Source organism: Chanodichthys erythropterus, chromosome 3 (genome assembly GCF_024489055.1).
Source record: "Chanodichthys erythropterus isolate Z2021 chromosome 3, ASM2448905v1, whole genome shotgun sequence".
In the NCBI taxonomy this organism is placed as follows: Eukaryota; Metazoa; Chordata; class Actinopteri; order Cypriniformes; family Xenocyprididae; genus Chanodichthys; species Chanodichthys erythropterus.
Genome location: NC_090223.1, coordinates 51,021,041 through 51,040,622, shown reverse-complemented (window position 1 = coordinate 51,040,622; position 19,582 = coordinate 51,021,041). Strand labels below are relative to the sequence as shown.

The following is a 19,582-nucleotide window of genomic DNA, read 5'->3' as shown; positions in this document are numbered from 1 at the left end:
ATGGATGGATGGATGGATGGATGGATGGATGGATGGATGGATGGATGGGAGTTCCACCACATCCCAAAGGTGTAGGCTATATTATATTTATTTAAATTGTAGTATTCCAAAAAGTTTAATATAAACATTGATCAAGTACAAATAACATAAGGATGTTCTGAAAATGTTATTCTCAGAATGTTTTCTCAACGTTACTGGAACGTTATTTAAGTAAAAACAACAAAGACGTTCCAAAAACTTTGTTCTGAACGTTTCTCTCAACACCATGAGCCCAGCCAACAGAAATGTTCTAAAAGCGTTTTGATAAAGTCCCCATTAAGTTATAAAAACGTTATTTCTGAATGTTCACTTAAATGTTCTTTAAAAAAAATCGTAGTTATGTTCATTTGATCATTTTGCGAACATTATGGGAATGTTACTGAAACAAGTAGGATTTAAAAAGGCTAACTAAACGTTTCAGGTAAAAACCTTCCATGAACACTTTGTTTTGAGAACATTATTAAAGACCATGTTTGTTTATAACTTTGAGAGAACCTTGTCACAACGTTAGCTAAAGTTAATTTCAAATATTAATAAAGTTAAGAATGTCCAATACAGTTGTGTCCATGTTTTGTCCAAACATTTACGTAGTGAAACGTTACTGGGAACGGCGTGTCATGACCAAAGACGCCAGCCCGACACATGCGTGATGTACACATAAACTTACATAAACTAAATAAAGTAGGCTACAGCGCAGGAGCCGTCCAGCGCGCATCTCACCTGCACAGGTGTTTGTTGCACCGCGATGACTTCAGGTTCTACAGCAGGGGCGACTGGAACAGGCTCTTCCCTTCTCTTTTCAATAACCACCTCCTCCTGTACAGGAGCAGGAGCTGGAGCTGGAGCCGGGGCAGGTTGCTCCACTCTGGGCTGCTGATACGCAGTCACCCGCTCTGATCTCTCCTCGCGTTGTTTCTGTTTCTGATCTTTTTTTTGCACCGGTTTCTTCGCCAGGAACGTCGATGCAACTATAATGGCAATAATCGTAAAGAAAAGTGCGGACAAAATAACGGGTGCGTCTATATCCATGATTGTCTGTGGTTGTTGTTATTAAGGTGAAAATAAAAGTTTGAAAGGTTTATTGTGGCATGTAAAGCGGATGCCTGTAAGACGCGGATTAGTGACCACCTCTGCTCGTCCCGTTAGAGCGCGTCTGTCTGAGCGAGCGATAAAGCCCATGTGCGAGAGACGCGTTCCAGATAATGGCCGTGTCTTAAAACCTAGTCAGCTACCTACATAGACAGCATTCTGGGGCACAATAGACAGCGCCTATATGAAGACGCTCCTTACATTACGGTCGAACGCTCAAAATAAATAAAATTAACTGCATTTTTTTTTTATAGAAAAGCCATAACATGTCAACCAAAATGTTATATTTGTATATAATAGTGCTAATAAAAATATAATTGGGCATCAACCTGATATTATATACCACGTATGTTCCAAGCGCAACTTTTAATGCACATCAAAGATGTGGCTGATGCCCAAAAATGCTAGTTAGGAAGGTTATTAGGATTTGAGACACGACCAATGACTCTCAACACAGCGTCACTCCCTACAGGACAGCCCACCTTTTTAAAGGAGCATTGACGAAACACTGACAGGCAGGAAAGGGGCTCCTCTTTTCTCCTATATTTTGAAAAAGAACATGATTATAGCGATGGAACGAACTTATACAACTATATCTTAGAAATATAATTCTGAGGACTGCCATGCAGTTGTAGTGCTTATAATGTGTTTTAAATGATTTTTATTTTTTTTATAGTAGATATTGCTAATGAAATTTTATAAAACGGTTAGTTACTGTCCTTGACTCTGATTGGTCAATAGCTGTGTTTTATTCACGATAAAACACGGCTATAACGCTTCACCCAACAGTTCTGTGTATCACTACACAACACCCTTAAACTATTTGTTCTCAGTTGATATTGTTCATTGAATCTTAATGTATTATGTAGAACAGTATTGTGAGAAAGAGATCGATTGAACAAGTTTATTACCTGCATTCAGATTTAGCATTTTCCTTCAGGTCTTCATAATTAAAAATCTGTTTAAATGTCCACTGCAATATCTTGTCCTTTTAACAGTTAAGGGGTTTTCCCATGACTGACAGCGCTAGTCAAAGCATTTGTCAGTGGCGTCTTGTTCCGTATTCACAACAATTCAGTCTTCTCTACTGACTGACACACTCATAAAGACAGTCTTTGCTGCCATCTAGTGCCGTGATAATGTAACTTCTGTTGCTGTTCACAGTCAGGGACTAATTTTTCCGGCGGTAGGAAGGCTTTTAGTGAAAGTGTACTTTGAAAAGTTGCATTGATACATATTTTTGGCTTTAGTATTCTGTGGTAGCCGTTTTATAAAAGCAATAAGGTACTGGAGGCTAGTGCTGTAGCGTGAATAAGTGACTCCGCTTCGCGCTCCAGCCTCTCGTACCTTATTGCTTACTTAGACTGCAGTAGTTTTAACCGCGTTTAAATCTTCGATCTCAACAGTAACTTTAACCTGCTGATGCCTGAAACTTATCTTAAAATTTTATATTTTCTTTAAACAAAGATGTTATTCCCAATAACTGTCTGCTCCCCTACTGCTCTTTTTCAACAAAAGTTTAGTTTCACAAGTTTTCAAATTATGTTTAATAATTCAAGTCGGCCTGAAACGGAAGTTGTGCTACTCTTTTCTTCCCTATTGTGACACATATCTGAGTGTAATGGCTTCTGGAACAAGACTAAATGTAGGGCGGGGCTTGAGTTTCTCCATGGGGATTGATTGGATGGTTGTGGTTTGCTATTGGTGGATCTCGTGTGAGTGACAGGTTGCCCCGCCCTCGCACTAGTAAACGCGTCATATCCTTGTGGAAGTTGCATCATTTAAGTCAGGTTTAATGGAAGTTAACACAAACACATGCTTCAATGTGTGGTATCCACTACAGAAAGTAACCTAAAACAAATATATGAGTAATTTCAAAATACATGTTTTCCTTAAAGCTACAATATGTAGATTGTTCACCACTAGAGTTCGCCTATTCAAAACAAAGGCCTAGCTTGATGAAGCAGAGTTTGAGTGGGGATTCTTGGGTGATGTCATCTTCACCTCATAGCCGGTGGAAAAGAATCGGGATGGGACTCGAGCAGAAATCATGTTCATGGATGAGATTATTAACGTTACTGAAGCAGCTAAGGGCTGAGTGCTGCGAGAACCGAGGATAACGCGGATATGACGCCATTGACAGGCGACTCCCGGACACGTCCCATATCCTTGGTTAAAAAAAATCACGATTTTCTAACGATTTACAAATAGTTGGAAACATTTGGGATATTGTAAGTACTCATCTGAACAAAATTTATAACACTGGCCTAGTGCTTTTTGGATATTTTACTGCAAAAATCTTACATATTGTGCCTTTAAATCACATTCTAGTGAAAAATATGGCCTCTTTGAAAGTTCTGGGATGAAAGAAAGTATATATTCCACTAATTGTGTGGTTTGTGCGTCACCTCTTTTGAATTAACCTTGTCATAAATAACCACAATGACACATAAAGAGGAATTGTGGTTATGTAAGGGTCAAAAGTAATCATCCATGGTAGACTGGATGCAACATCACAACCTGAACGGTTAACCATGCCCAGTGTAGTAAACGATATGCAACATTCAAAGACACTGCACCAAGACAAATACATAGAAACTTTTATTAAACAATTATCATTCATTTAGTTTTGATCTCGACAACATCAAGGTGTCACATGACTGAACCAGAGCTGAAGATGGAACATGAGGAGCTCAAATGAGAAGATAACCCTAGAGAGAAAACACACAAGACCTGGAGCAACAAGAACGGCAGGCTTCATGTAAGAGTACAGTCCATTGTTTTAAATCGTAATATTTGCAATTCAAAACCGCAGCTATGAGATATGAGAATGACAAATATGAGAGCTCAAAGCAGCCAACATCAGGTAAAAATAGGCACTTTTTAAACCACATATTTCTTCTTCGATGCATTATAAATGGTTAATGTCAAACATTTCAACAACACTCACTCTAACCATTAAACGCCTCGCACCCATCACAACATAAAAGTCCATTATTGTAGCCCTGAAACAAGTTTAGGTCACTCACAACAGGTTACCAGTTTTGGAATTACGCTATTACCTTCTGTTAAAATAAGGAATTCAAAAATTTTAAGACATTACAGGCTAGTCACTTTTCTCCCTTCGACAGGAAACCCCCCCATCTTTTGTGTGGCTCATAGTGCACTGTATAATAAATAAGCATTAGCGCCATCTAGTGTTTCACTTACGCAGAACGTTTATAAAAAGAAAAACACCTCGTATTTCAGTCAAATGCACTAATTTAACCACTGAACTCACTGCTAATGGACTGTGTGAAGTGCTAAACCAGGTCAAACCAGACCGAACACCTTGAGAATTCACACTAGATACGACTGAAGAAAGGAATAGGGCGTCTAATTAAACATTTAGTCTTTTAGAGACATTTTGAATCAACTCTTATCTAAAATTGTGTGACTTAATGATTTAGTGGAGCACAAATCACAGCCGTTTAACAGTTTTAATTATTACGGGCAAGTTTTCTGCTAACCGAGAGAGAGAGAAACCCACGTTTAAGTGCAGAATCAGTAATAAAATAATCTATTTTCTAGGTTCAAAGAGCTAAAGGCAGCATTACACATCGGGTCCAACCATATTACCTCAGAAGGGGTTTGATTTACAAATCTGAGCATATGTGAAATATAAAAACGGCATCATTAACGCACACCTTGGCACTGGGACAGGAGGGGACGTCAAGCTTCCTGTCCAGAGTCTGACATCAGCAAAGGCAACAAGAGAAGGGTTTTCCTTCTTTCCCCACAGAGCTGCTCCTCCATCAAGCACATATTTGGATGATTTGTTCTTGTTTATCTCAAAAAGCGCACTAAGGCTGAGTTTGTTATGAGGGTGACATGCGCTTCAGGGTCCAGGAGACGATTACAGCTGCAGCCCCTCTGGTGTGGAGCGAGATGTCACCGAGACGAACTGCGCTCTTTGCTCACGCAGTCGTCCTGGCTCGTGATGTCGCCGTTTCCCATCAGGCCACAGGTTCTCCTCTTCTTCCTGCGATGGGTCATGGCGTCACCCTCAGAGCCCGAGTCAGCCTTCAGAACAAGGGACAAATGAGGTCACAAAGAATGCCAAAATCTCATCTCAATCATCATTACTCCAGTCTTCAGTGTCACATGATCCTTCAGATATCATTCTGATATGATGATTTGATGCTCAAGAAATATTTCTGATTATTATCAATGTTGAAAACAGATTTTAACGTGTCCTTGCTGAATAAAAGTAGGATTGTGAATCATTTCGGACTTAAAAATAACAGTTCACAGTGTGATTTGAGTGCGCCCTCTAGTGTCTGCTGACTGTACAGCAAGTGTTTTCACCACCTGCTAGCATGGTTACTGAACAAATAAGAGCTTAAGCAAAAGTTTAATCTACTAAATTATTAATGCAGATGAAAATGATCATCGAAAAGCTGAAAAATAGAGATCATTTTTTAGCTGTATTGTTCAGGCCTAGTTAGAGCTTGGTCAAGTCAGGACTCTAGTGTATGAGAGTGTGTGTGTGTGTGGGGGGGGGGGGGTCTAGAGGAACATGACGTACCTCTGAACCGGAGTCGGAGGAGCTAGAGGAGGAAGAGGAGGAGGAGTCACTGGAGCTGTCCGAGGCGATGCCTGTCGACTCCTGCAGATCCACTTTATCTGCCAGAGCAGCAATATCTGGCCTTTCCTGTTTCAGAATCCTGAGACACACGAGACAGCGAAACCATGTCAGGAACCCATTCAAATAATCAAAACAACCACATTTATAAAGACATACTTTCACACTTACAGCTTGACTGAAAATGATGCACAAAAAAAATTTTTTTTTTAATAAATAAAACAAAAATTTCTAATGAAAAAATAACTCCTGTGAATGAAGATGAAGAAGTCAATGTACAGATATCAGACAAAGCAGGGTCTTACCGGTACCACTTCCTGGAGAGTTTGGGCCGACCCCGCACTGTTTTGTGCCACACAATGGGGAAGTTGGTGGTGCTTGCAAAATTCTGGGTTACAGCAATAGTCGTGTCCAAGTTCAGGACAACATGCCACCATCCACCTATGAAAAACACAAAACATGTGCCTCAATTTAATTAGAGCTGCATGATTGGGTACACAAAACAAATACTGTGATTATGACCAAATTGTGATTAAAACCTGGTGGAAACTGTGGATTTGAAAGGCACCATTATCGTTTTACATCTCTGCTGTTGAGATATAACTAATATGAAAAATGTTTATAAAATTTTATAATAGTAATACATTTGCAAAATAATTAGAACTGCAAATACAATTTGCATAATTGCATATTTTGTACTGATGACCTGTTGCTAGAAAAATCAAAGCCATTTTTCCAAAGTTGTGTTCCAAATTTGAAGTTGAAATCACAAAAATGAATCCGCTAAAAAGGATTTAAAGTACATTTTCCAATGTCCAATTCTACAACTGTTTCCACGGGATGAATTTTAAGTGTTTGAACTAAACCTAATTTATTGAGAAAAAGTGGTAGCCAAGTGTGCCGCTACCAGGACACTGACAGTTAACAGGTTATGATGTTCCTTATTTGTGAGTAACTTTAGATAAAAGCATCTTCTAAATGTAATGTGAACATTTTAAAGGCTTCTGCACTTCACCCGCTTTCAGTACTTTCAGTTTTACACTAAACTGAGCAGTTAAATTGTACTTAGATGGTGTCTGTGTAATGCCAGAATCTATTTAACATTAACAAACAAGACTAGCAAAGCCTGAACAGCCACCTGGGCTCCTTTCCAGTCTCATAAATATCATGTGGTTTGAAGTTATGTAGAGGCATTGTTCAGAATACATGTTCTACTTGTTCTACTTGAGCACTGAGGTTACAGTTTAACTCATAATTATATATCATAAATATTATACCTGATAATCGACGGAGCACAAAATGGTGGAACAAGTCTAACATGTCAGTAAATCATTTTGAAACCAGCCCAATAAATATGAATAATGAATGTGTGAAAGTAGCGTTGTAACGGAAAAACACTGTTCCTATTTATGACTCCAGAAGTTGTGAAATGAAATTCAAATCTGTGCGCTGCATTGTGGGATGCAGTATTATGCACAGTGTACTCTGATTGCATATACATCAGTATAAAACTCAAGGATCAATGCCAGCTGTAATCATTCTGCCTTATGCAAGCCTTCAAATCTGTTTTATCAGCCAAAAAAAAGGCCCTAAATTATAAAAAAGGTTGTAAACTGAACATTAAAGTGCACACATACTGCACTCCTAGTCATTATTCTTAGTAAACCTCCATGTAGCTGCTGAGTGTAGTAACTGACCGGGCACAAACACGGTCTCTCCAGGGTGCTGCAGCACCTCCAGGGGTCTGAATTCAGCTGGCCAGGTGGGCTGCTGTGTGCGGGGGTAGATGACGTTGAACCAGGTGATGGCCTCGTCCTGCTGGTTGCCCCCATCATCTCGCGTCACCTTGATGAGCTCACGGGGCGTGTGTGTGGGGAACAGGCACCAGCGTTTGTGGCCCTGAACCAGGGCGTTCCACGCGCTCGTGCCGAGCGGGTCAATGTGGATGCCTGTTCCAGAGCGGGCCGGACCCATCACAAACCACCTGGGTGAACAGTGAAAAATAGCCTAAATGGACTGAAAACACATTATCTGTTAGCTACTGCCCACCAGTAGGGTACAACAATTAGGGTCTGAAAATGCTTACAAAAAACTAGGGATGCACCGATATGATTTTTTGGGGCCGATACCGATTTTTACAAACAATTATTGGCCGATACCAATATTTGTCACTTTCTCTCTATTTTGTCATCAAAATAGATATTTTCATAGTATTTTGATCACGTTTTAAATAAGCAAAGTTAAAAAAACACCTGCATTAAAATATACTAGCAGGTTTATTGCTGCATCAAATAATTTTTAATGAACATGGATTGGATCCATCTAACATTCAGCTGGCCTACATAAAGACAATGATACATATGAAATAAACAGTGCTTTTTAGGTAGGTTTAATAGTTTTGAGGTAAAGAAATAAAGTAAACAAATGTAAAACAGCACTGCATATTCTTCATTGTATAAATTATACACATATTAATCCTTTATTGTAACAGACTTTATTGTGATTAATCTTCTAATTTGTTTTTGTAAACATTTTAATATTTTTTAAGTTTAAATATGTATGAGACCTGCACTCCTTTACTGCATCTCCTTTACTAAGGCAGGACTCTTATTTTGACGGGTTTTCTCATCTATGGAGCTTTAATGCAGGTAATGGAGAGCACGCAGTTCTTCGTATTTCTGCAGATTTAAAGTTTGTCCGTTTATGAAGCACCCCTGAAAAGCCATAAGATCTGGATGTATTTGTTAACTGTTAGTTGTGATAAGCGTTTTGAGTAATTCGCTGTATGTTGATGATAATGCAATGGAGAAAGAGAGAGTTTAAAGCACACTTCTTGTGCTCTGTAACGTTTAGCTTTTGTGGTGATTTGTTTGGAGTGAAAACCGATGCAATAAACTTAATAAAACATCAGTAAAGTTTTGGTCATCATCCGCTACACTTATGAAAGTTATTTGGTCAAGAATAGTGTGCGATCTTTTGTTATTTGATTAACATTAAAGCACAGACAGCAGCGCAACAGTCATTATACAGCTCAATGCCTTCACACAGTTAATTAATAAACCATCGGTTTGTTATATCAGCCTTTTTCCTGCTATAGCCAATATGCCGATGGTTGTAAATTGAGCAAAAATCAAACGATAAATAGGTGCATCTCTAGAAAAACATTTTTAAAAAAATAACAGTTTTTCCCCCTTTTCAACAAATTTAAAAAATAAATAACAATTAATTTATATTAATTACATTGTTGTGCATTTCATATTTAGGGGAATCGATCAAATTTCTGTTCTATTTTTTTTTTTTTTTCCTTTTCAGCAAATGTAAATTAACACATTTCCTATTATGGGGGTATCAATTATATATTATATTATATTTTTCCTCTTTAGGGGATCAAATTGATCTAATTCTATTCTATTTTTCCCCTTTTCAACAAATGGAATAAATATCAAAAATAATTATATTATATTATATTATATTATATATGAGATTAGAGGTCGACAGATATCTAATTTTATTTGAATTTCCGCATCAACATATTTTTGATATCTATTGCATAACGGGACTTGTTAAGTTGGCAACTGTTTCACACAAGTTCAAATTTTGTTGTGTTAAGTGTTTTTGATAATTTTGGATATATTTAATTTTATTTACATTCTTTGCAGTGTTACTTTTTGGTTCACTTTGAATAGTTTATTTATAATGTGCAACACATTTTGATGGTACAGCCAATGCTGTTTATTTTTCTTCAGCACCAATTCAATATTTGTTAGGTTTTGATTCAGTATCAGTTTTAAAAACTGTCCATTAATCTGTTATTGGCAGGTACCACCCAACTTAGGTATCAGGATCAGTAAAATCCAATATCGGTCAACCTCTAGTATGTTTTAAAAACTATCAGTTAATTAATTTTTATCGGCAAGTACTGCCCAACTTATCGGTATCAATAAAATCCAATATTGGTCAGCCTCTATAAGATATAGGTCTATTTTTTACCCCTTTTCTATTCAACTTTAAATTTGATATGTTTAAACTACCAACTTTTCGTGCTATGTTATATTGTTCTAAGAAGTAGTTTAATTTCTAATACTTCTCTTATGCTTTTTAATGGGACACCAAAGCCTAACGAATTCATGGCCAGTAAATGGAAATTGCATCTAGGGCTGTCAAACAATTAATCACGATTAATCGCATACAAAATAAAAGTTTGAGTTTGCCTAATATATGTGGGTGTACTGTGTGTAATTATTATGTAAATATAAATACAAACACATTCATGTATATATTTGAGAAATATTTACAAGTATATATATATTTATATTTTTATATAATTTATATTATATATATATATATATATATATATATATATAAATACAATTTTTTGTACATAAATAACATATTTCTCTTAAATATATACATTAATTTGTGTGTATTTATACATATTATTTACACACACATATTATGCAAACTCAAACTTTTATTTTGTATGCAATTAATCGTTTGACAGCCCTAATTGCATCTTGTTTAACTTCATTTTTATTAAATCAGCAAAGCTGAAACTGAAAAGCGACGGACAAAAAGGATGTGCTTACCTGTAAGGTGGGCGTCGCTTCTCTCCCGCAAACTGAAAGAGGTCGTCCCTGAAGAAAACGGGCACCTGGTAGTCCTCCAGAAGCTTGCGGCGCTTAGCGTGCTCGCCGAAACTGCTGTCAAAGATGTAGAGGGGGCTGTCGTCACGGGTCGATTCCAAATACTCCACGTAGTACTTCATTTTCATCTTGACAGAGTAGCCATCGTTGTCCTCGCCGCATTTAAACTTCTGGTTACGGTATTTGCGTTTGAGTCGCTCCAAGGTCCACTTTTCCCGCGCAGGCCACGACTCCTGGCAGTTGAGCAGAACGACGGGCTTATACGGCTTCTCAAAGCGCTGGATGAACTCTTCTGGACTGAGGCGCTGGGTGTCCACTCGCTCCACGTTGTCCTGGACAAAGACAGTCGAGTTGGTTTCATTTTCTATAGAGACTTTCACAATCAATTTCATTTCAGAGCAGCTTTACAGAACACCTTACATCAACGTCGGAGCATATAAAAGTAAAGTTGAAGACCCGTGGACTGCCATGAAAAAGGAGCTGTCATGTTCCCGAATGCATTTAAATTCAACCTTTAGATTAAAACGAAGGCCAAATCAATTACACACAAAAGGTTTTCTACTTCAGATCAAGCCAAAACCTTTAAAAGTTCCACTGAGAAGACTCATTACAGAAAACATGCACAAGGCCGGGTTTCTAAAAGAGCAACAATGCGCGGTTTGCCTTGGACTGGGTCTCTACGATGGCCCAGGTCCCACTGCTCAGATTATTTTTAGCTACTCCTTCCTGCAGTTGCATCTTCAGAAGCAAACACTCGCAGGAACATCATATGAAATGATTCAATTACATACATGAGTTTCAATTAGATTTAGGCAACATCCATCAGAGCTGATGTGACCTTAATCTGTTTTCAGGCACATTCTTGATGTTTAACAGCTAATGGATTCTGTTCATTTTAGACGTAGGCTGTGTCACAAATCGCACTCTCATGAGTAGGTACTTATTTGATTAAGTACTCACTTTGTGAGCACTAAAAAGTAGAGCAAAATAGAAAAAAAAATATGTATTGTTTTCTCGATTTTAATCAATTCTCGTTTTTAGAAACTGATATCGATTCTTAGCCAAAATCAAAAATCAAATCAGCCAGTCCTAAAGGAAATCAACCCTGACTGTTCATTGGAAGGACAGATACTGAAGCTAAAGCTTAAATACTTTGGCCACCTAATGAGAAGAGAAGAATCACTAGAAAAGACCTTGATGTTAGGATTGATTGAAGGCAAATGGAGAAGGGGAAGACAGAGGATGAGATGGTTCGATAGCATTACAGATGCAATGAATATGAATTTGGGTAGACTCAAGGAGATTGTGGAAGACCGAGTGGCCTGGGATGCTGTGCTTCATCGCAAAGAGTTGGGCACGACCTTCATTAATCTTCAGATTTTTGTTGAAATCCGATGGCTCAGTGAGGCCTGCAATGCCACTGAAAATCTCAAGATGCATAAAGGTACTAAAAATGATTATAAAATATTTAAATCAGTTCATGTGAGTTCAGTGGTTCAATATTAATATTATAAAGTGACAAGAATACTTTTTGTGCACCAAAAAACAAAAACAAAATAAAGACTTTTCAACAATATCTATACGGGCCGATTTCAAAACACTGCTTCAGAGCTTTACGAATCGAATCCGTGAATCGGAGCACCAAAGTCACGTGATTTCAGCAGTTTAGCAGTTTGATAGGAGATCCGAATCACTGATTCGATTCGTAAAGCTCCGAAGCAGTGTTTTGAAATCGAAATAATTTGTGATCTGAAGATGAACGAAGGTCTTACGGGTGTGGAAGGGCATGAAGATGAGTAATAAATGACTGAAATTTCATTTGAAGAACCCCTTGAAGGTTTGCTGAGGCCCCTGGTTATGAATCTGTTTTAATATTGTCTGTATTTGTCTCCATTTTATTTATTGACTATAATGTGTAATATTTGATCCATAGCCATCTAGATACATATATATGAAACTTACTTTACAATAAAATGTGTTCATTACTATCACACTATTCAAGCAACAATAAACTTTTAAAGAGTCTCTTTCTACACGAGGAAGTGTGTACGTGCGGCGACCAGCGTACACACTGTCTGCCGTCACAAACACGCGGTTTGACCGCATGCGCGTGTAACTTAAACAACAAACTACGACACCGCCGAGTAACGCCAGCGCTACACGTTACACCGCACGACTCGCAGCGTTACCTTGACGGTCCTGTGTGACAGATCGAAGCTCTCGCAGTAATCGTGTTTGGTCCAGTCGCTCGAGTCCTTCAGCTCGGGTCTGGCGCTCCGCTTCGCTTCTTTGATCCGTTTCTTACTCTTATGGTTCATTCTTCAGCGGTTCGACGCGTCTTGTGTTTGGGTGACGCTTTAGCCCGCGTGCTATTGCTAAGTCCAATGCAGAGAAAGTCTCTATGGAGAGTGGCTGGTCAGTCACTGCAGATGTGTGCGCAGCTCGTTTGGTGCCGACAGTATTGTGCGCGATACAGGAATCAACTTATGTTTATTTCAGAGAGACGGGAGGTTGATATACTGAAGGCTTCGGTAATAAACTAAAGTTAGATAACCTGACGACAGCAAGCTTCTTTCACGCCGTATGGCGCAATCTAACCCTGTAGCTTATTTCCCGCCCCCTGAGGGTTTTCTAAGAATCTGATTGGCCGCTTGTTTCACATTGTACTGTGGATTTGAAAGCCGATTGGCTGTCGCGTGTGCGAGTCACTGTCATGTAAACTAAGATCCAGTAGAACATCAGAGAAAGAGACCGCCTAAACGCACTAGTGTGATTTGGTTTGCCAGGAATTGTTTTGGAAAGCTGAAAATGTGGTACAACTACAAATACTGGGAAGGTGAAACATAAGCAAGGCCATGAACGAATCTTCTCACACGTTAAAAGAGAAATCATTTACATTTCAGGACTGTGGAGACTCTCAGTCTTTAACTGTGTCTATCCCTGAGGTAGGCTGCAGCAAAGTTTGTAATACTTTATATTAATTATTTTCTCAACAATTTGATAATAAACATTTAATTTATTTCAGGTTCTTGATCCACAATATGGCATGTATGTGTGGCCCTGTGCGGTGGTCCTGTCACAGTATGTGTGGATGGCAAGAGAGGAACTACAAAACAAGACTGTTCTTGAGGTACATTAGACACATCTCTAACTGCGTGGCCAATTCATGTTCACATTCATGAAATAAAGGGTTAGTTCACCCAAAAATGAAAGTTCTGTCATTAATTACTCACCCTCATGTCGTTCCACACCCGTAAGACCGTTGTTCATCTTCAGAACACAAATTAAGATATTTTTTGATGAAATCCAATGGCTCAGTGAGGCCTCCATTGACAGCAAGATAATTTACACTTTCAGATGCCCAGAAAGCTACTAAAGACATATTTAAAACAGTTAGGGCCAGATTTACTAACAGCTTGCGCCAGCGCAAACCCTCTTTTGGTGTTAAAAAACTACTGTCGGGGTTTACTAAAGACACGCAATGAAAAAATAGTGGCGAAAAAGGCATGGACAGGGTTAATTTTGTGGCTGACCTTATTGCATATGCATTTGTAAGAGTTTCAGACGCAAAATTTATGGGAGGAGAGTATTTAAATGAACCATGCAAGGTGATTTACTAAGGTTTGCGCTAGTCAATTTACTGGTATTTGCGCCAATATTTAATGTCCAAAAAAAGCATGTCTTAACCCATTTTGTGACATGGCTGCAGTTGTTGCTGTTAGGAGGAGACACCACAAAGAAAAGAGAGTGCGAGAAGGGAGAAAATATTTTCCACTCATGTTAAGTTCTTTGGAATACCAGAAGAAGACATTATCCGAACATATCGTATATATATATATATATATATATATATATTAGGCCAACATGGCTTGGCAAACGATATTAGTCCTATATATGTGTGCGCTATGTTTGTCAAATTATATATAAATGTTGCACCTGTGTCATCCTGCACCTGATGAGAGCATCAGCTCTGCTTATTTTCATCCCAACACTAATTTGCGCTGCTCTCATTAGATAGCGTCGGTCATAGTGTCGGTCATTGTATGTACAAATGATTTTACATTATGTAAAACTTCCACTTCCATCGGGGCATTTGTGGAATTGCGCTCTCACGTTAATTTGCCCCATTTAGTAAATCTGGCCCTTAATGTGACTACAGTTTTTCGACCTTATGAAGTGACGAGAATACTTTTTGTGCACCAAAAAAACCCCAAAATAACGACTTTATTCAACAATATCTAGTGATGGCCGATTTTAAAACACTTCGAAGCTTTTCTAATCTTTTGTTTTCAAACTGCCAAAGTCATGCCCCCCAGTGGTGAACTATTGAAATTTCGAAACACTTATGATGTAATGAAGCCTCATTTACTGAAATCACATGACTAACCAATTCGAAACAAAAGATCAGTAAAAGCTTCAAAGCTTCATGAAGCAGTGTTTTGAAATCGCCCATCACTAGATATTGTTGAAATAAAGTAATTATTTTGTTATTTTTGGTGCACAAAAAGTATTCTCATCACTTCATAACATTAAGGTTGAACCACTGTAGTCACATGAACTGATTTAAATATGTCTTTAGTAGCTTTCTGGGCATCTGAAAGTGTTATAGGTCCCGTTTTTCGTGTTTTTTTGAAGCTTTGATTGTGTTTATAGTGTGCAATATAACATGTGTTCATGTTTTGCGTGTAAAAAAACACAGTATTTTTCACATAATTTACTTATCTGTATACCGCTGTTTCCACTGTCATAAAACGGGTTGATGACTTCCTTGTTCTATGAAGTCCCTCCTTCAGAAATACGTAACGAGTTCTGATTGTGCCAGCGGTTCCTGTGTTGTGATTCGACAGCAGCTTTTTAGCGAACCTCTTACCATAAGGTGGAGATGCACACGCTCAGTGTTACTGTAAACATGTCTTTAATTTTACCCTATCAATTTGAGCCGGAATCAGACCTGGTGATTGGACTGCGGGATGAAAATAACAGCGTTTCGACGACATGGCGACAAACACACTCTACAAACGCAACTCTTGTGTATTCCTGTGGGCGGAGGTTAGTCAAAAAACTGTTTTAGTGACGTCATTGAAGAAGGAAGTAGAGGGATGTAGTCCAAACTGGCCGTTCGATGTAGGCGACTTCTGTTAAATAAAATATCTCGCTTGGCATTGAACTTTGAGCTTTAAAATTTTACAGATTTTATTTATACTCTAACAACAACATTACACACTAACTAAAGTTTGAAACATGGGATCACGGAGAACGGGACCTTTAATTATCTTGCTGTCAATGGAGGCCTCACTGAGCCATCAGATTTTCAAAATATCAAAAATATCTTAATTTGTGTTCTGAAGATGAACGAAGGTCTTACGGATGTAGAACGACATGAGGGTGAGTAATTAATGACAGAAATTTCATTTTTGGGTGATAACCCTTTAATAGATCTTGTTGGGAACAATGCATGTTTCTTTTTTATTTATTTTTGGACCTCATAATGTCATAACTGGTCCTTCTGGAGAAAATGTCAGACTTCTCCAATCATTTAGTCTGCTTAAACTCTGCCCTTACAATGCTCATGTTCATCTGCCTCCATTTTGAGTATGACACCCACATCTCAATATCCAAACCACAACCAAAGGACAGAACCATGTTCATGACCTACATTTTTTCTTTTTCAAAAATCCTCAGATGTACATCACAAAATGGAAGAAAAGATCTGTCGCTACTTCCATTTCGTAATGACTTTAATAAAATGGGTATGCCGTTGGTGTTGGGGTCAAACTGACATTTATCATTGTTCAGTGATTTTTTGCAGGCAAAATCCATTAAAAATAGAAATCCATGCAATCTGCAATTTTGTGTTAGAACAAAATATTAATTGACCAATAGAAAGCTGATTTGAAAGTGCCTTCTGTTTGAACTGTGCTTTATATATATCACTATTGACAAGACCTTTTTTTCACTACTGTGACCGTACCTTAACACCATTGTAGTCAGCAAGATTTGTACAGATTTTCTCATACACATATATGTGTCGAAACTTTCCATGCACATTTATGACTCTAAATGAGAAAAAGTAAGATATTACAAAATGAAATATTTTACCCAGTTTTAAGCAAATCAAATTTGGGTCAAACTGACCTGCAACACAATAGGAAGGAAGTAAACAGTGTCCATTTGAATTGCAGCTTGGTGCCGGGGTGAGTTTGCCTGGTGTGGTGGCTGCCAAGTGTGGAGCTCATGTGATTTTGTCAGACAGTGCTGAACTCCCCCTCTGTCTGAGGAACTGCAGGCGCTCCTGTGACGTCAATAACCTCCCCGACATGCCTGTGATCGGACTCACCTGGGGACGGGTATCGCCGGAGCTCCTCTCTCTGCCAGCTGTAGATATTATCTTGGGATCAGATGTATTCTATGAACCTGAAGGTGAGGATTTTTTTCATGCTTTATCTTCTGCTTAAATGTTACAGGTTTCTAAACATTAAACAAATCATTGCTTTGGACAGATTTTGAAGATGTGCTTGTGACCATCTCCTTTCTTGCAAGGAGAAACCCTCATGCTCAATTCTGGACTACATACCAGGAGAGAAGGTGATCTAACAAACATGCATTACTTGCGCAGAAAGCGGCTGTATATTTAAATTCCATAAATCGGTTTCCCACACTCTCTAACAAGATAATAACTAAACATTTTCTATTTGTATGGAAGCTTGTTTCAGCCACGAAATAAAAAAGGTAAATGTGACTTTTTATCTCGCAATTCTTACTTTTTTCTTAGAATTACCAGATATATACTTGCAGTTGCAAAAAATCAAGTCAGAATTGTGAATAATAAATGAGAATTAAGAGAGAGTTGCGATATATAAAAAAATTTAATTGTGACTTTTTATCTTACAATTCTGACTCTTTTCTTGCAGTCAGAATTGTGAGTTATAAACAAAATTGCGAGAAATTAAAAAAAGTAATTGCAACCTTTTATTTTGCAATTCTGACTTTTTCTCAAAATTTAGATAAAATCTCAGAATTGCATGTTATAAAGTCGGAATTGCGAGATTCTGGCCGGTTTCACAGACAGGGCTTAGCCTAAACCAGGATTAGGGCGTAGTTCAATTAGGGCATTTAAGTATCTTTTATAAATATATATGTATATAAATTATAATTATATTCTCTAGAAAAATACATTACTGGTGTGCATCTTGAGACAAAACAATGGCACTGACATTTTTTAAGATATGTCAGTGCAAGTTACTTTCAGTTAAAACGGCTCAAACATGGATTTTAGTCTAGGACTAGCTTAAGCCCTGTCTGTGAAACCGGGGGAAAATGTCTGAATTACCTACCAATTACCAAATATTTTTATTTTGTATTCTGTGGTGGAAACAAGCTTCCATACGTTTGTGATCCTTGATTTTAAAATTTTGATTACACATTAAAAATTAAGAGATTACACTGACAAAGAGCAATTTGTAGCTCAAACATGAACATAAGGAAATATGTATTATAGAAATTCCCATAACCTTAAAATTTCCATTACTTTTCCATTCTTGAAAATAACACTTTGAAATTCTTCTTTTATTTCCATAATTGTGAGAACCCTGCATAAATCAGTCTTGTAAAAAATTAGTACCTTAGAGTTAGGAACCGGTAAACTGATAAATGTAATATATTAATAGATATAATTATTCACCATCCAAGATGCCTAGTTTAAAACTAATGCACTTTTTATTTCTATTGTTGCAGTGCGGACTGGTCCATAGATGCTTTGTTACACAAGTGGGATCTGAAATGCATTAATGTTCCACTAGAAACATTTAATGCAATCAAAAACCATCTTGCTGGATCAACACTTCCTGGGAATCATACTGTACAAATGATGATTATAACAAGAAAGACATTTTGACGTATTTGTGTCCGATAAACTTATTTTTCAATCTTGTATATAACGTCCTGATACCTTTTTCCTTTCACTTGAAAAATTTTAGATTCCAGAACTAAAATGTGTTTATTATAGATTATGCTAATATAGCTCAAGAACCAGTGCTATTTTAACATAATTGAGACACTATTATATTTATCAGTTTAAAATAGTTTTTTCATTTTAATTTGTTGTTTTAGTAATGTTGTTGTGCATTTGTCATTTGTAATAGTCTTTTTTAAAATATGTCTATAGTTTATTATTTGTTTTTTTTATTTTTTTTAGTAAAACTTTAAATGAAAATAAATGTTGCCTTGGCAACTAGCTGAAATAAAATAAGTTTAGTATAAAATAAAGTATGATTTTTATGTTAAAATACATTCTATTAAAGGTGCTAAAGAGGATGTTTTGTTTTATACATTTTTGCAATATTACTTGAAACTGTCTTTACTGATAAAACACTATTTATTAGGTGCAATGAAAGTAATAATATTAATATACATCATCTGTGCACGAGGTAGGGCCTTAAAAACATCAGCCAATCACGTAAACGATTGGCCCTCTTGCTTGTCAATCACTTCCTTGTGAGAGACGAGTGCAGCTGCACGCTCCGGTAACTTTCCACACTCCACAGGCACCGCATGCGATGTTTTTGTCAGGAGACAGGAGAAACAACTGCAGATTATGAGTTACCTGCGGTGAGTCCGACATAATGAATCCACTAACACGACACAGCGAATGCCGGTGGTAAACACTCGTGCACGAGTTTTGGGAGGCGTTCCCTCGAGGGGAGGGGGGTTGTTCTTACGCATGCGCTCATTTCAAAAACTCACTAAGTCTTTGGTTTCTCAGTCGACGAAAAGATCCTCTTTAGCACCTTTAACCCAGTTTATTGTTCACTGACTGCTATTAGTAAGCAATTCATGGGTTTATCTCCCCCCAAAGTGTAAACATTGAGTCTTCCAGGCACCATCCAAACATTGCAAGTGGTCCACTCAGATCTGTCCATCTCTTTCCAGCTCAACCAATAGCGAAAGTCTGGGGAGTGGCTACTGTAGCAGGCCAGAGGGTGTTTAGCTGGTGTGGGACCAGTGTTGGGGGTAACGCAATACAAGTAACTTAAGTTACGTAATCAGATTACTTTTTCAAGGTACTAGTAAAGTTACGCATTACTTTTAAATTTAAAACAAAATATCTGAGTTACTTTTTCCCCATTTCCCAGCCCTCCTGTCCTGATGTTTAAAGAAATCGGGAGTAAGTGTGGAGGGTATGCGTGCG

At 37.8% G+C, this 19,582-nt stretch overlaps 3 protein-coding genes across 3 annotated transcripts in view; 1 reads left to right on the top strand and 2 right to left on the bottom strand.

Moving 5' to 3' along the window:
* Positions 1–1,186, bottom strand: part of si:ch73-366l1.5 (FILIA-N KH-like domain-containing protein) — a 34,712-nt gene extending 33,526 nt beyond the window's left edge. The window contains exon 1 of the mRNA XM_067377111.1: positions 760–1,186. Coding sequence (XP_067233212.1) covers positions 760–1,068 — 309 coding nt within the window. The 5' untranslated portion in view covers positions 1,069–1,186. The remainder of the gene's footprint in view (positions 1–759) is intronic.
* A 2,569-nt stretch (positions 1,187–3,755) lies between these two features.
* jmjd6 (jumonji domain containing 6, arginine demethylase and lysine hydroxylase) lies at positions 3,756–13,230 on the bottom strand. Its single transcript, XM_067382701.1, has 6 exons — positions 12,585–13,230; positions 10,339–10,727; positions 7,450–7,736; positions 6,058–6,193; positions 5,696–5,834; positions 3,756–5,190 (listed from the first exon to the last, which is right to left on the bottom strand). Exons 1-6 carry the CDS (start codon positions 12,711–12,713, stop codon positions 5,059–5,061), a joined length of 1,212 nt encoding a protein of 403 aa, XP_067238802.1. The 5' UTR covers positions 12,714–13,230; the 3' UTR covers positions 3,756–5,058.
* Positions 13,204–18,701, top strand: mettl23 (methyltransferase 23, arginine). The gene is made up of 5 exons (XM_067382702.1): positions 13,204–13,340; positions 13,421–13,525; positions 16,578–16,815; positions 16,896–16,980; positions 18,130–18,701. Exons 1-5 carry the CDS (start codon positions 13,251–13,253, stop codon positions 18,287–18,289), a joined length of 678 nt encoding a protein of 225 aa, XP_067238803.1. The 5' UTR covers positions 13,204–13,250; the 3' UTR covers positions 18,290–18,701.
* The last annotated feature ends 881 nt before the right edge of the window (positions 18,702–19,582 follow it).